We start from the raw sequence: 12,307 nt of genomic DNA, 5'->3' as shown, positions 1-12,307 counted from the left end.
GGGAGGTCCCCGCAGTGGCCCTTGACCCCGGGAAAGGTTACGCGGCCAAAGGTCGGGTGGGAAGCCCCGCAGCCCCGCGGGCCTGGGTCGCCCCGGCGCCAGCGCCTAGTTGCGGGAAGCGCACCGCGACCTGGGGGCGCGGGGTGCATGAGGCAGCAGGCCCGCGCCCGCCCGCCGGACGCCCGCGCCCTAGACGGCGGGGAGGAGGGAGCGGAGGGAGGGAGGAGCGGCAGTGCGCGCGTCCCCCGCCCGTCTGCGGGGCCCGGCCGATGCGAAGTGACAGAGGCCGGAGCTTTGTTGTGGAGCCTCGGCCGCCTGGCGCCAGCCGCCCCCGCCTGCGCCCTCCCCCGCTAGCCCCGGGCGGCTAGCTAGGCGCCCCCCGGGGCCTCTTAAAGAGACACGCAATCTCAACCTCAGGGACACCCCCTCCCCCCCACCCCAGCCGCCGCCCGGCCAGGAGCTCGCTTCCCGAGTAGGGGAAGAGCTATAGACCAAGGCAGGGGAGGGGCCAGGAGGGAGCTGGGCGCAGCACGGCGCCGCGCCCAGGCCTCCTGGGCCTGGGCTGCGCGGGTTTTTGATGAGCCAAGGCTATATTCCTAGCTGGAGGGCTGGGCTGCGAGGTACATTCGTAATCTTTAGGGAGAAGCTGCTGCAGGACCTACGGGTAGCTGCGGGGCGGCGGGGCGGGGCAAGCGCGAGGACCCAGCCCGGAGGGAGCCCGCGGCCGCCCCAGGACAGGTCCCTGACCCAGTGGCCAAAACAGATGGGATCGCGGTTCCTAAATGGAGCCGCTGCACCTTTGCCGCCGGGTTTCTTGGACAAACAACCCAAATCGGCGTGTGTCAAACTCTATAGCCTAGGACCCCTGAACCAACGACAACCGTCCTTCAGGAAAACAGCCAAATTGCACACACTTTGGTTTATACACATTCGTACAAACACGAAACTACGTGTACAAACACGACTTTGCAAATGTATTCGCGGATTCCCATACCCAGATTCCCAGCTAAGGGACACACAGCCCCCGACTATTATCGAGACACCTCATCGACTGCACACACGTCTCTCCCCGGGGGACACAGCCCGCCTAAGGTAGGGCCAGCAGGGCTTTGCCTGTTCAAAGACGCAACGGATCCTGCCCCCGCTGCGTAGACAGCGCGGCAAAGAATTGAAGATTCGTTCAAGACCGGGGGGGGGGGGGGCACTAAGAGAAGTGAGACCCAGTTCGCAGTGAGATCGTGAAGAAAAAACGTTGAGCCCTTTTGTGCGCTGGGTAAGGGGTTGCTGGGTAGAGAGCGCCAGGGTGGACTGGAAAAAAAATAGGAAAAAATAAAAAAGGTCTTGAAAGTCAAACTGAATCGGCGTGTCCTGAATTCCTCCTTCCCAAGAAGAACAAGGCTAGACGCCAGGTTCGAGTGTACCTCTGCGAGGTGCCAAGCTGGCGGGTGGGCAGGCTCGCCTGGGCCGCTGCTCCCTGTGGGCTGTGTGCGCCCACCAGGCGGGCACAGCGCGCCAGGGGCCCTAGTTCACCCCCACCTGCATTGGTTGTGTGGGTGGGCAAGGTAGTCGCCGGCTTCTAGTGCGGGGTTCGTCTTATCCTTGCGAACTCGACCTCCAGGAAGCAGAGCCCAAGCCAGATTCAAGACAGGTGTGTGGCCGCTCCACTCTCTGGACGCACCCCTTTAGTTGGGGGGTTCCTCTGCTCACTTAGGGCCCCACCACACTGGACGCAAAACACACCACAGAGACACACGCACACACTCGCACTGGCACACAGCAAAATAATAATACCAGAAGTACTTGAGCAGCAAGACTGATGGGAAGGTAGTTGGGGAGGGGGTCCAACCGCAGGTGCGCAGACACTCTGACACCCCACCCCTCCCTTATTTCTACTGAATTTGAGAGACCTGGGCTTCCAAGAGCCAGACACAAATTCTAGAACACGGCGGAGAGAGGCTGCTGGTGTTCCGCACACCGAAGACTACTGCCACGTACCGGCTGCGGCGAAAATTCGTTGGGCCTCGGGTGTAGACTGGGGGGGGGGGGGCAGGTCTGCCCGCCTGAGCAGCCCTGCGCACGGCAGCCGCCCGCAGGTTACTCGGACCCCGCCGTCGGAAGGGAGGAGGGCTCAGGACTGGGGCGGGGATGGAGACTGTGCTGGGCTGACTTGAGGTTTCCCGAAACTCGGGGCTCCTCCTGGCTCTCCAGTAACGGGAAGCGCGGACTGGGGGTCCCCCGCGCCCCCAGAATGTGGGGCCGCGCCGGCCCGCTCCCGCCCACGCCGGCCGGGTCAGGACTCTGCCGCGGCCCCACTCACCAGCTCCCGCCACCTGGTTCCGCTCCGGGGCCTCGGCCGCCCGCGCCTCGCTTTCTAGCCCCCGCAGCCTCCCTCCGAGAGCAGGGGCCCCGGGCGGCGTCTCGGCCGGGAGCGGGGTCGGAAGCCAAGCTGGGGAGCCGGCCAGAGCGGCCCGGCAGCCGGCGCGGGAGGAGGAGGGCGCCCCCTCTCCTCACGGGGCCCTGTCAATGCTTTGCACTTGGGACCAGCGAGCGGCTGGGGGTCCTTCCCCGGGGCGCTGGGGCCTGGGCGCCCCCCGCCTCAGGCCTCGTTGGCGGGTTGGGGCGACCCGCCGCGCTTTCCGGTCCCCGCGCAAGCAGCTGCGGGCACGGACGGCGGGGTGGGGGCCGGGGCAGGGGGAGGGGTCTCGGGCCCGCTAGCTCGTCATTGGTTAATATTTTATTCTGTTGACATGTTTTCTTACTGCTGAGGCTTCCGACACCTTCTCCCCGGCCCCCCCTCCCGGCCAGAGCTTGGCCTGAGCTGTCAAAACCCCGCCCCCGGAGACCCACAATTGGTCCAAAAAGCGTAAAATCAGCAATCAAGGGGGGCCTGGCTCGTTAGCGCAGGGGAGCCGAGCAGGGCAGGACATGTGAGATAGTCACAGTTTTCCAGAGATCACCACAAGATCTAACCAGTCGCGCGTGCTCCCCGGCGCCGGAGCGGGCCAGCCCAGCCCAGCCCAGCCCCGCGCAGAGCCCCCGCCACCCCCGCGCGCAGAGCCCCGCGCCTCTCGCCGCGCGGGACGGGCAGCCGGGAGGAGCCAGCGCCGCGCTCGCCGCCCGGGTCGCCCTTCCTCCGCGCGCGCCGCCGCCCGGGCCGGGGGTCCGAGCCGCGCGCCCCCGGCCCCGGCTCCCGGGCGCCTGGGCCGGATGTCCCGATGAGAGAGCCGGCGCTGGCGGCCAGCGCCATGGCTTACCACCCGTTCCACGCGCCGCGGCCGGCCGACTTCCCCATGTCCGCCTTCCTGGCGGCGGCGCAGCCTTCCTTCTTCCCTGCGCTCGCGCTGCCGCCGGGCGCGCTGGCCAAGCCGCTGCCCGATCCGGGCCTGGCGGGGGCGGCGGCCGCGGCGGCGGCGGCGGCGGCGGCAGCGGCCGAGGCGGGGCTGCACGTCTCGGCACTCGGCCCGCACCCGCCCGCCGCGCATCTGCGCTCGCTGAAGAGCCTGGAGCCCGAAGACGAGGTGGAGGACGACCCCAAGGTGACGCTGGAGGCCAAGGAACTGTGGGACCAGTTCCACAAGCTGGGCACCGAGATGGTCATCACCAAGTCCGGGAGGTAGGGCGGCCGGCGGGCGGGCGGACGGGCGGGTCGGGGGACCCGCAGCACGGATCAGCGCTGAGCCCGCCTCTGGCCGCTGGCGGGATCTCAGCCCCCACACACGACCAAACTGGCTTTTCTCATTTCGGCACCGGGAGCGAATTAAAAAAAGAAAGAAAGAAAGAAAGAAAGAAACCAGAAAACACTAAATCTCCTGAACCAAGTAAACCAAAACGTGATCCGAGAGAATAGTCCCAACTCTCCTAAGTCCCAAAGTAGATAAGGGCCTGCGGCTTGGAAGCCCAGGCAGGTCGCCGAGGTTTCAACTAGAACTTCCTATCCGGGCCACCTCGCTCTGAGCTTCGGGTTCCTGGGCCAGGAGTTTAGGAAAGCAGCAGTGCCCATCAGAGCAAATAGAACTCGGTACCCCCACTAGGCCCAGGCTAGTCCGCTGGCTCCGCGCCGGCCATTCTGCTCTGGCTGTGAGTTCACAGTCCAGCCGGCAAATGTACCCAGGCCTAGTAGCTCCGCACTAGGAAGCCATAGACTTCCCCAGGCTTTGAAGCCTAAAGAAAAAATCGTGGTGCCCAACCCCTTCACACCACTATACAGCAAGGGAAAATCCAGGCCTCTCTCACCCTCTTCCCCCGAACTTTAGGGTCAGGGCCCCTGGTTGCTCCTGTAGCCCATTTCCTCAGTTTCTGAATTAATTTCTGGGGGCTCAGTCCTCAAGTGGGTACATACCTGAAATGAATGTGTGTGTGTGGCGGGGGAGAACACTAAAGGAAGAAGTGTATCCTTAGGGGGCCTACTTTTCTTCCTTGATTATAAGCTTTCTAGGATGAGGAAGAAAAGGTCGCCAGATCTAAGTGTAGAACTGATGGGGAAGCCTCATAATAAGAGAGGGAATGGCAGGCAAAACTGGAGTCTCTAGTGAGTATCAACCACAGGTGACAAGAGGGGTTAGTGCAGCTGCCGCCAGGGACGCACAGATGGAGCACCTTCAGGCAGTGAGGGCCAAAGGAGCCTCGGATGTGGAAAAACATCTGGTCCAGCGACTGATCCCCCTTTCCCTTCCTGGCAGGAGGATGTTTCCTCCTTTCAAGGTGCGAGTCAGTGGCCTGGACAAGAAGGCCAAATACATCCTGCTGATGGACATTGTGGCCGCCGATGACTGTCGGTATAAGTTCCATAACTCTCGATGGATGGTGGCTGGCAAGGCTGACCCAGAGATGCCCAAGCGCATGTACATCCACCCAGACAGTCCAGCCACTGGGGAGCAGTGGATGGCCAAGCCTGTGGCTTTCCACAAGCTGAAGCTGACCAACAACATCTCTGACAAGCATGGCTTTGTGAGTGTGAAAAGGGTGGCCTTGGGGATAAGGGTTCTGAGGTGTACCCACCTGGTTCTTTTACTGGCTTTGGCCAAGGAGAGGAGGGATGGGGGGCACTCAGTGACTCCCTGGGACCCCTGTCCTGTGGCCTATTCCTTCTGGCCTGGGTCCCAGAAGGCTGTACTCTGAAAGTTTGGGGACCATGGAGTGGGCAGCTTCAGGCAGTTCACAACCTTGGCTGAAGACAGGCCTCATCACACCCTTCCTTGAGTCAATTGGAAGGCTAGTGCTCTTGCTTTTGACTTATAGGTGTTGAGCTTGGGAAACCTATCTACCTAGGACCTCAGCTTGTACCCATTCTTTTCCCCCCAGATGAAGAGGTTTTACAGCTAAAACGGATCTCTGTATAATTCCTCTCTGAGCTGCCTTTCCTACCCCCCCCCCCCATAGGCAGAAGCCCAGCCAGGGGAGGGGGTTTGGGAGTTCTCACTGCTTCTGCCAAAGCCAGGGCACCAGAGCATGGGTGGAGGGAATTAATAGGGCAAAAGGGACTGGCCATTCAGAGGCAGGGCTGTTGGTGAGTCTCGGGGAATTCCAGTCTTCTCTTCATGGTGTTAATATGGACTTTAGCAACAGAGCCCAGGACAAGAGGTTGAGTGAAGTTGTAGGGATTATTATGTTGCCTTATTTCTATTTTAAAATGAGAACTTTTTTTTTAATGGAGAGACAGACTTAAGAAAGTAAAGTGAAAGAAGACAGAAGTAATATATATATATATATATATATATATATATATATATATATATATATGAAAAAGAGCAAGAGAAATTGGGAGGAATCAAAGGGTGGAGGTGAGTGAGGGCCGGAGAAGACAGAGCCAGGAGAAATGGAGAGAGAGAGGCTAGGTCTGAAGAGTGTAGAAATGCTCAGACCAGAGTCTGGGGCTGACTCATGTCCTCCCCACCCTCGCCCTCCCCGCAGACCATCCTGAACTCCATGCACAAGTACCAGCCACGCTTCCACATCGTCCGAGCCAACGACATCCTGAAGCTGCCCTACAGCACCTTCCGCACCTACGTGTTCCCCGAGACCGACTTCATAGCAGTTACTGCCTACCAGAACGACAAGGTGCTCAGCCCCATCCCTACATGGAACCAACCACCAACCCTCCTGTCCCCATTCAGGCTCCAGCCCTCCATTCACTCAGCCAGCAGCCCTGGTCTCCCATCTGTAAGCGCAGCACCCATCCAAATCCCCTCTACTCCCCCTTGAGGCCTGCAGGCACCCTCCCAGAGCTCCAAAACAGCTGGGCCGTCTCGTCTCGTTGGGGTGGGGGTATTTACTTAACAATTAGCAGAAACTCTAAGCCCGTGCTGACATTTTTACATTTTATTCGTTTATTTCTTGGCTTGGTGGTGAGAATTTAAATGAAGAGAGGGCGCTGGAGGCAACCTGCCCAGTTTCTCCCGCACTGAGAACCCACAGCTAAGAACTGGGGGCCCGGTTTCCACTCTTGGGAAGCCACAGGACAGGACAGGTGACACTGACCACACACCTGCCTCTGGGTCAATCCATGCTAAGACCCTTTTGTAGATGTTTAAAGACATTTCATTCAAATCCAAGCGATTTTTTTCTTTGTTTGTTTTTGGTTTTGTTTTTGTTATCCCTCCCTTGTGACCTATCTCCACCTCATCTCTAAAGGGACAAAGCTGGTGCTTCTATATTCCCCTTCTGGGAAGGAGAGTGTTAACTCCTTCTGTATTTGTGAACCCTATGTTCTGGTGCACATACCTGGCTTGGGGTGCCTGGGATGCCTGGCTCGTTTGGTTCTGTGTGGCACATGGCTGTTTGGCTTGGCATGGTGTTTCTGTCTGTAGGTACTTGCATAGGCACAGGCCACCAAGTCGGTTTTGTCTGTGGGTGTACCAGTGACTTGTGCGTGCTCTGCTCTTTGTGCTGCCTGCTCAGGTGCCTGGTTTGTTTAACTTAGGTGACCCAGAGCCTGTGTGCATGCTTGGGCAGGTTTCCGCTCTGTATACAGGAGTGTGTGTGTGTTTGTGTGTGTGTGTGTGTGTGTGTGTGTGTGTGTGTGTATTTTAGTGCAAACTAAACCAGTGTTCTTCAAAGTTTTGTTTTTTTTTTTGGAGGTGAGTTTCTGTTGCTTTCTGTTTTCTGAGGGACCTTCCCATTTAGGGTGCCCCATCCCAGGTGACTGGGTATTAAATGGGCACTTCCTGAGTCTCCCTTCTTGGCTAGCAGCCTCCGACCACGAGATGCCCCAGGCCAGGCGGGAAGAACCGCGATCTGACCTGGCACCCCCATCCCCAATCCCTGCAGATCACGCAGCTGAAGATCGATAATAACCCGTTTGCCAAGGGCTTTCGGGACACGGGCAACGGCCGGCGAGAGAAAAGGTAAGGGATTCTGGGAACCCCCCTTCCAGGTGGCCGGGACCAGCGTGTGTGCGCGCCTGTGTTCCTCCTCTGACCCGCTCTCCCCCTCCCTCCGCCACCCCAGGAAGCAGCTCACGCTGCCCTCCCTGCGCCTGTACGAGGAGCCCTGCAAGCCCGAACGCGACGGCGCCGAGTCGGATGCTTCGTCCTGCGACCCGCCCCCAGCGCGGGAAGCTCCGCTCTCCCCGGGGGCAGCGCCGAGCCCCCTGCGCTTGCACCGGGCCCGAGGTGAGGGTCAGCTGGCACGCGCAGGCTGGGGGAAGGAGAGGGATGGGTCTCCTGGGTGCTGTGTTGGCTGACTAGCTCATCTGAAAGGTCTGGGAGAGACTTCCAACAGTGTCTGGGATGGAGACCCCGTGGGGAGGGCGGTCCCCCGCAGCCAGAAGACCCCTGTAGCCTCAGAACTGCGCACCTGGAGAGATGTGACTCTGTGGCCTGGAGTAGATTCCTCTAAGGAGCCATGATCTCGCACTGTGTGCAGGGGCCTTGGTTTGGGTGACCTGCGGCTCCCCCTTAAAGGAGGAGGAGAAGGACCTAGCAGCGACTCAGGCTTGGCCTCCCCGGCCGGCCCGGACCCCGTAACCTGCGCGTCCTCTCTCCCCGCAGCCGAGGAAAAGTGCGCGGCGGACAGCGACCCGGAGCCGGAGCGGCTGGGCGAGGAGCGCGCGGGGCCAGCGCTGGGCCGCAGCCCGGGCCTGGACGGCGGCGGCAGCCCTCCTCGCTTGTCCGAAGCAGAGCGTGCCCGGGAGCGACGCAGCCCGGAGAGGGCCAAGGAGCCGGGCGAGAGCGGCGGGGACGGCCCGTTCGGCCCGAGGAGCCTGGAGAAGGAGCGCGCTGAGGCCAGGCGCAAGGACGAGGCGCGCAAGGAGGCGGGCGAAGGCAAGGAGCCGGGCCTGGCGCCGCTGGTGGTGCAGACAGACAGTGCGTCCCCCTTGGGCGCCGGACACCTGCCGGGCCTGGCTTTCTCCGGCCACCTGCATGGGCAGCAGTTCTTCGGGCCGCTGGGGGCCGGGCAGCCCCTCTTCCTGCATCCTGGACAGTTCGCCATGGGCCCCGGAGCCTTCTCCGCCATGGGCATGAGTCACCTGCTAGCTTCCGTGGCAGGTGGCGGCGGCAGTGGTGGAGGCGGAGGTCCCGGGGCCTCCACCGGGCTGGACGCAAGCGGGCTGGGTCCCACCGCCAGCACCGCCGCGCCCTTCCCCTTCCACCTCTCCCAGCACATGCTGGCATCTCAGGTAAGGCCTGTGATCTGGCGACAGTGTGGTGAAGCGGGGTGGAACCAGGTGGGCAGCTGAATACTGGAGGGTGCTCCCCATCCCATCTAGGTTCAGCCATACCAAGACAGTAGGTCCAGGGTGGAACCAAGGCACTATGTGACTTTGGGCAAATAGCTGAGTTCTCTGGGCCTGTTTGTTTCTCTCTAACGCCAGTATAGACTAAGACACTATTAGATTCTTCCCCTGGGACAGATTGAGGCTGCCCCTTTGGCTTTTGTAAAGTTCACTTTCATAGCCTGAGGACATGTTTACTTGTGAACAAAGGTCTTTGTCTCACTATCAGTCCCTCAAAGGCTAGGCTATTAGACAAAAAGATTAGGATATTTTGCAATATTTTCTGGACAACTGGCCACCTACAGGATCCACCTCTCCAAAAGTCTCTGGTCCCTTTCAGACCCTCCAGGAAACTCTGATCTGGCAAAGGACAGGTCTAGTCCTTTCCCCCAGTTGGGGTTTCCACACCACACCACCCCCCACACACACACACAGTCACACACCACACCACACACACACACACACACACACACACACACACACACACACACAGTCACACACCTCAGAGAAGAGAGATGTGGTCCCTCAAACCAGGTGAAATTCTGAGCTCCTGAAGGAGAATTTAGGAAACTGTAGCCGGTGTCAAAATAAGAAGATCCGATGGGGAGAGCAACCTCTTTGGTTGCTTGGGTGGAATATTCCCTATGGAAAGATTTGGAATCTCTTCATTCATTTTCTGCTCTCTGAGGTTTCTGGCAAATTGAACCCTTGAGATCTTATCTTTCAGGGAAGGAAAATAGGCGTTCAGGTCTAAGAAGTCTCTCTTGGTTTAAAAGCAAATATTTTTAAAGTGGGTGGAAGGGATTCTAGATGAATTTTGAACAGAGTTCACTGTCAGGGGTGTGTGGAGTGAATGTTTGGGACACTAACATCACATACCAGGGGCTCTGAGTTGGCAGGGAAGTCTCCAGAAAATGAATTTTGGGACCTGAGAATTTAATCTACCCCCTTAATTCTGTCTGCGTGTGCACACCTAGACCCCCTATTTAATGATCATAAGCTTCTTAGTGGTAATGAGGAAGTCAGGGCTTCTAGATACAGCTTGGTCAACAGGTGCAAGGCCAGGGTGGGCGGTCCAGTCCTCAGGAAGCATCAGTTAATATATGCTAGTGATTAAGTTCCCAAGCCAGTAGAGTCAAATCTTGGGAGATCTGAGATTCCTCCCTCACTCCTGAGATACCAAGCCTATGACATACCCAGTAGAGCTTGACCTTCTCATTCCTGACTAAGCTACTTCTTCCCTTCTTGTCTGAGTTAGGCCTGAGGCTTGCTGGAAGCCCAGCAAAGTCAGCTCCTTGCTTTCCTCCCCAGACCCACATATTCTGGGGAGTAAGCCATTATCTCAAAGGTCAGATCATGCAAAAGTCAGGTCCTGTGGGCTCAGGTGCTGTTTGTTCAGGGCTTCCTGGCTACTGCACTCTCCACAGGCAGGCTTTGCATTCCTTCCTCAACTGCTCTTTAGGTGTGAATGCAAATTCTCTTTGTAGAAAGTTCAGGCTGGGTTACTAAGTGACCTGGGCCTCACCCCAGGCAAGAGACCCCTGGGCGAGTAGGTAGAGAGAATTTATGAAGGTCCTTCCCTGTCTGTGCTTCCTCAGCCTTTTGGGCACCTGCAGATAGACTGGAAAGGACTGTTTTAAGTGGGCAAAAACTCTCAAGATAGTCAAAGCCATCTGGCTGTAAGCCTGCTCTGTTTCTTCCTTTTAGGCCTTTGCCCATGCTAGTTCATCAACCTGGAATGTCTTTTCCTTGCTCCTATACAAAGGGTGCAAAGCCTCCCCACCTGCAGGGGAGACACTTCACAGGTGGTGAAGCAGGTCTGCAGGTGTCTGTCTTTCTCTCCCCCTCTGTCTTTCCCTCCTCTCTCCATTTCTCTCTGTCCTATCCAACAACGGCAACATAAAATAAAAAAAAAAAAAAAGGGTGCAAAGCCTAATGGAGCCAGGTCTTTGCATCATAACCTGAAGGGTGCACCCCTCCTAACTGTGTTTGACTATGGGCACACTGCTTCATGCTTACCTGTGCTGCTTGGGGTTATTCTTCTGTGAGGTCTAGCTTTATGTCCCTCAAATAGTAGAGCAAGGATCCTTGTTGCAGGACTGCCCCCCCCCCAGCACCCAGCTCCCCCTCAGGAATATTCCAAGTAGGGTGCCTAACACTTGTCTTGTTTTGTTTCTTTCAGGGAATCCCAATGCCCACTTTCGGAGGCCTCTTCCCCTACCCCTACACCTACATGGCAGCAGCTGCAGCAGCTGCTTCGGCTTTGCCAGCTACCAGTGCTGCGGCTGCAGCCGCTGCAGCTGCGGGCTCCCTCTCACGGAGCCCCTTCCTGGGCAGTGCCCGGCCCCGTCTGCGCTTCAGCCCCTACCAGATCCCAGTCACCATCCCGCCTAGCACTAGCCTCCTCACCACTGGGCTAGCAGCAGAGGGTACCAAGGCTGCAAGCAGCAACAGCCGGGAGCCCAGCCCCCTGCCTGAGCTGCCTCTTCGAAAAGTGGGGGCCCCATCCAGAGGTGCCCTGTCACCCAGTGGCTCAGCCAAAGAGGCAGCCAGTGAACTTCAGAGCATCCAGAGACTGGTGAGTGGGCTGGAGAGCCAGCGAGCCCTCTCCCCCGGCAGGGAGTCACCTAAGTGAGGGGCTACTCTGCTGCGTCCACGGCCTCCCAGGCTGCCTGTCCCCCAGGACTGGGGATGTGTACAGCACAGAATGGGTATTTATTTAAATAAAGGAGCAAACACAGGTTGCTGCAGTCGGAATAGAGCCCCGACCAGCCAGCCAGGGCCTGGGACATGAGGAATCCAACAGCTGGGAACACAGTGACTCTGGAGTACTGGGCTAGGTCCAGATCTACTCCAGGGTCAAGGTGACATCTTCCGGGAAGTTCTCTCTCATACTCGGTGCATTCGGGAAGCCTTATCCCCATTCCAGAGCCAGAGGGTGGAGGGGACAAGGGGTGGGGGAGACTTCAGAGCCTCTAGCCTAGGACCAACTGAGGATCTGGGGTTGAGGGATGTTGAGGTGAGTGAAAACTGAAGTCAGTGTAGACGGAGCTGGGAGGGAACCTAATTTTAGCCCTCCTACCTCTTCCCCAAGAGACAGGCCCCCTCCGGCTCTCCCAACTGGGGTCAGCCGAGGGAGTGGCTCTTCTGCCTTGAGTCCCCAGGGAGAAAAAGATATTTATGAAATAAATGGTAATTTGTGTAAATAAGCTTTAAGATTCCCAGAATATGCAAAATTGGTATTAATTTATTCAAAGGTGTACATTGCTGTGTACATAATATTTAGAGATTAACTCATAGCATTTAATTTTTTTTCATTTTACATGAGCATCTATATTGTACAGGGCTGGGGCGGCGTGTGCTCCCTGGCCCGGGGAGAAAACCCCAACACCGGAGGAGCTCCCACCCCTCCTCCGGCGCCTCCGCCCCTCCGCCCCTCCGCCCCTCCGCCCGGGCTTTGCTCGCTGGGCCTGTGGGCTCCACCTCAGGTTTTCACTTTTCGCTCCGGAGCGAGACGAAACGACAAAAGAAAAAAAGAAAAGAAAAGAAAAAAACAACCTCGAGAAACCAATAAAACGCTACTCTGCGAAGTGA

General features: G+C 58.2%; 1 protein-coding gene across 2 annotated transcripts; it reads left to right on the top strand.

Moving 5' to 3' along the window:
* The first annotated feature begins 2,883 nt into the window (after positions 1 to 2,883).
* Positions 2,884 to 12,307, top strand: TBX2 (T-box transcription factor 2). 2 transcript variants are annotated; one of them, XM_060203888.1, is made up of 7 exons: positions 2,884 to 3,613; positions 4,680 to 4,947; positions 5,911 to 6,159; positions 7,267 to 7,343; positions 7,447 to 7,610; positions 7,989 to 8,617; positions 10,896 to 12,307. In XM_060203888.1, the coding sequence occupies exons 1-7, from the start codon at positions 3,216 to 3,218 to the stop codon at positions 11,346 to 11,348; spliced, it is 2,238 nt and encodes a 745-aa protein (XP_060059871.1). In that variant the 5' UTR covers positions 2,884 to 3,215; the 3' UTR covers positions 11,349 to 12,307. The 2 variants fall into 2 exon arrangements, with proteins under 2 accessions (XP_060059871.1, XP_007531537.2); XM_007531475.3 differs by having other exon boundaries at positions 2,885 to 3,613; positions 5,911 to 6,057.

The sequence above is a fragment of the Erinaceus europaeus genome, chromosome 12, assembly GCF_950295315.1.
Source record: "Erinaceus europaeus chromosome 12, mEriEur2.1, whole genome shotgun sequence".
Lineage (NCBI taxonomy): Eukaryota > Metazoa > Chordata > Mammalia > Eulipotyphla > Erinaceidae > Erinaceus > Erinaceus europaeus.
Note: the sequence above shows the minus strand (reverse complement) of the source record. Positions and strands in the feature narration are given on the sequence as shown.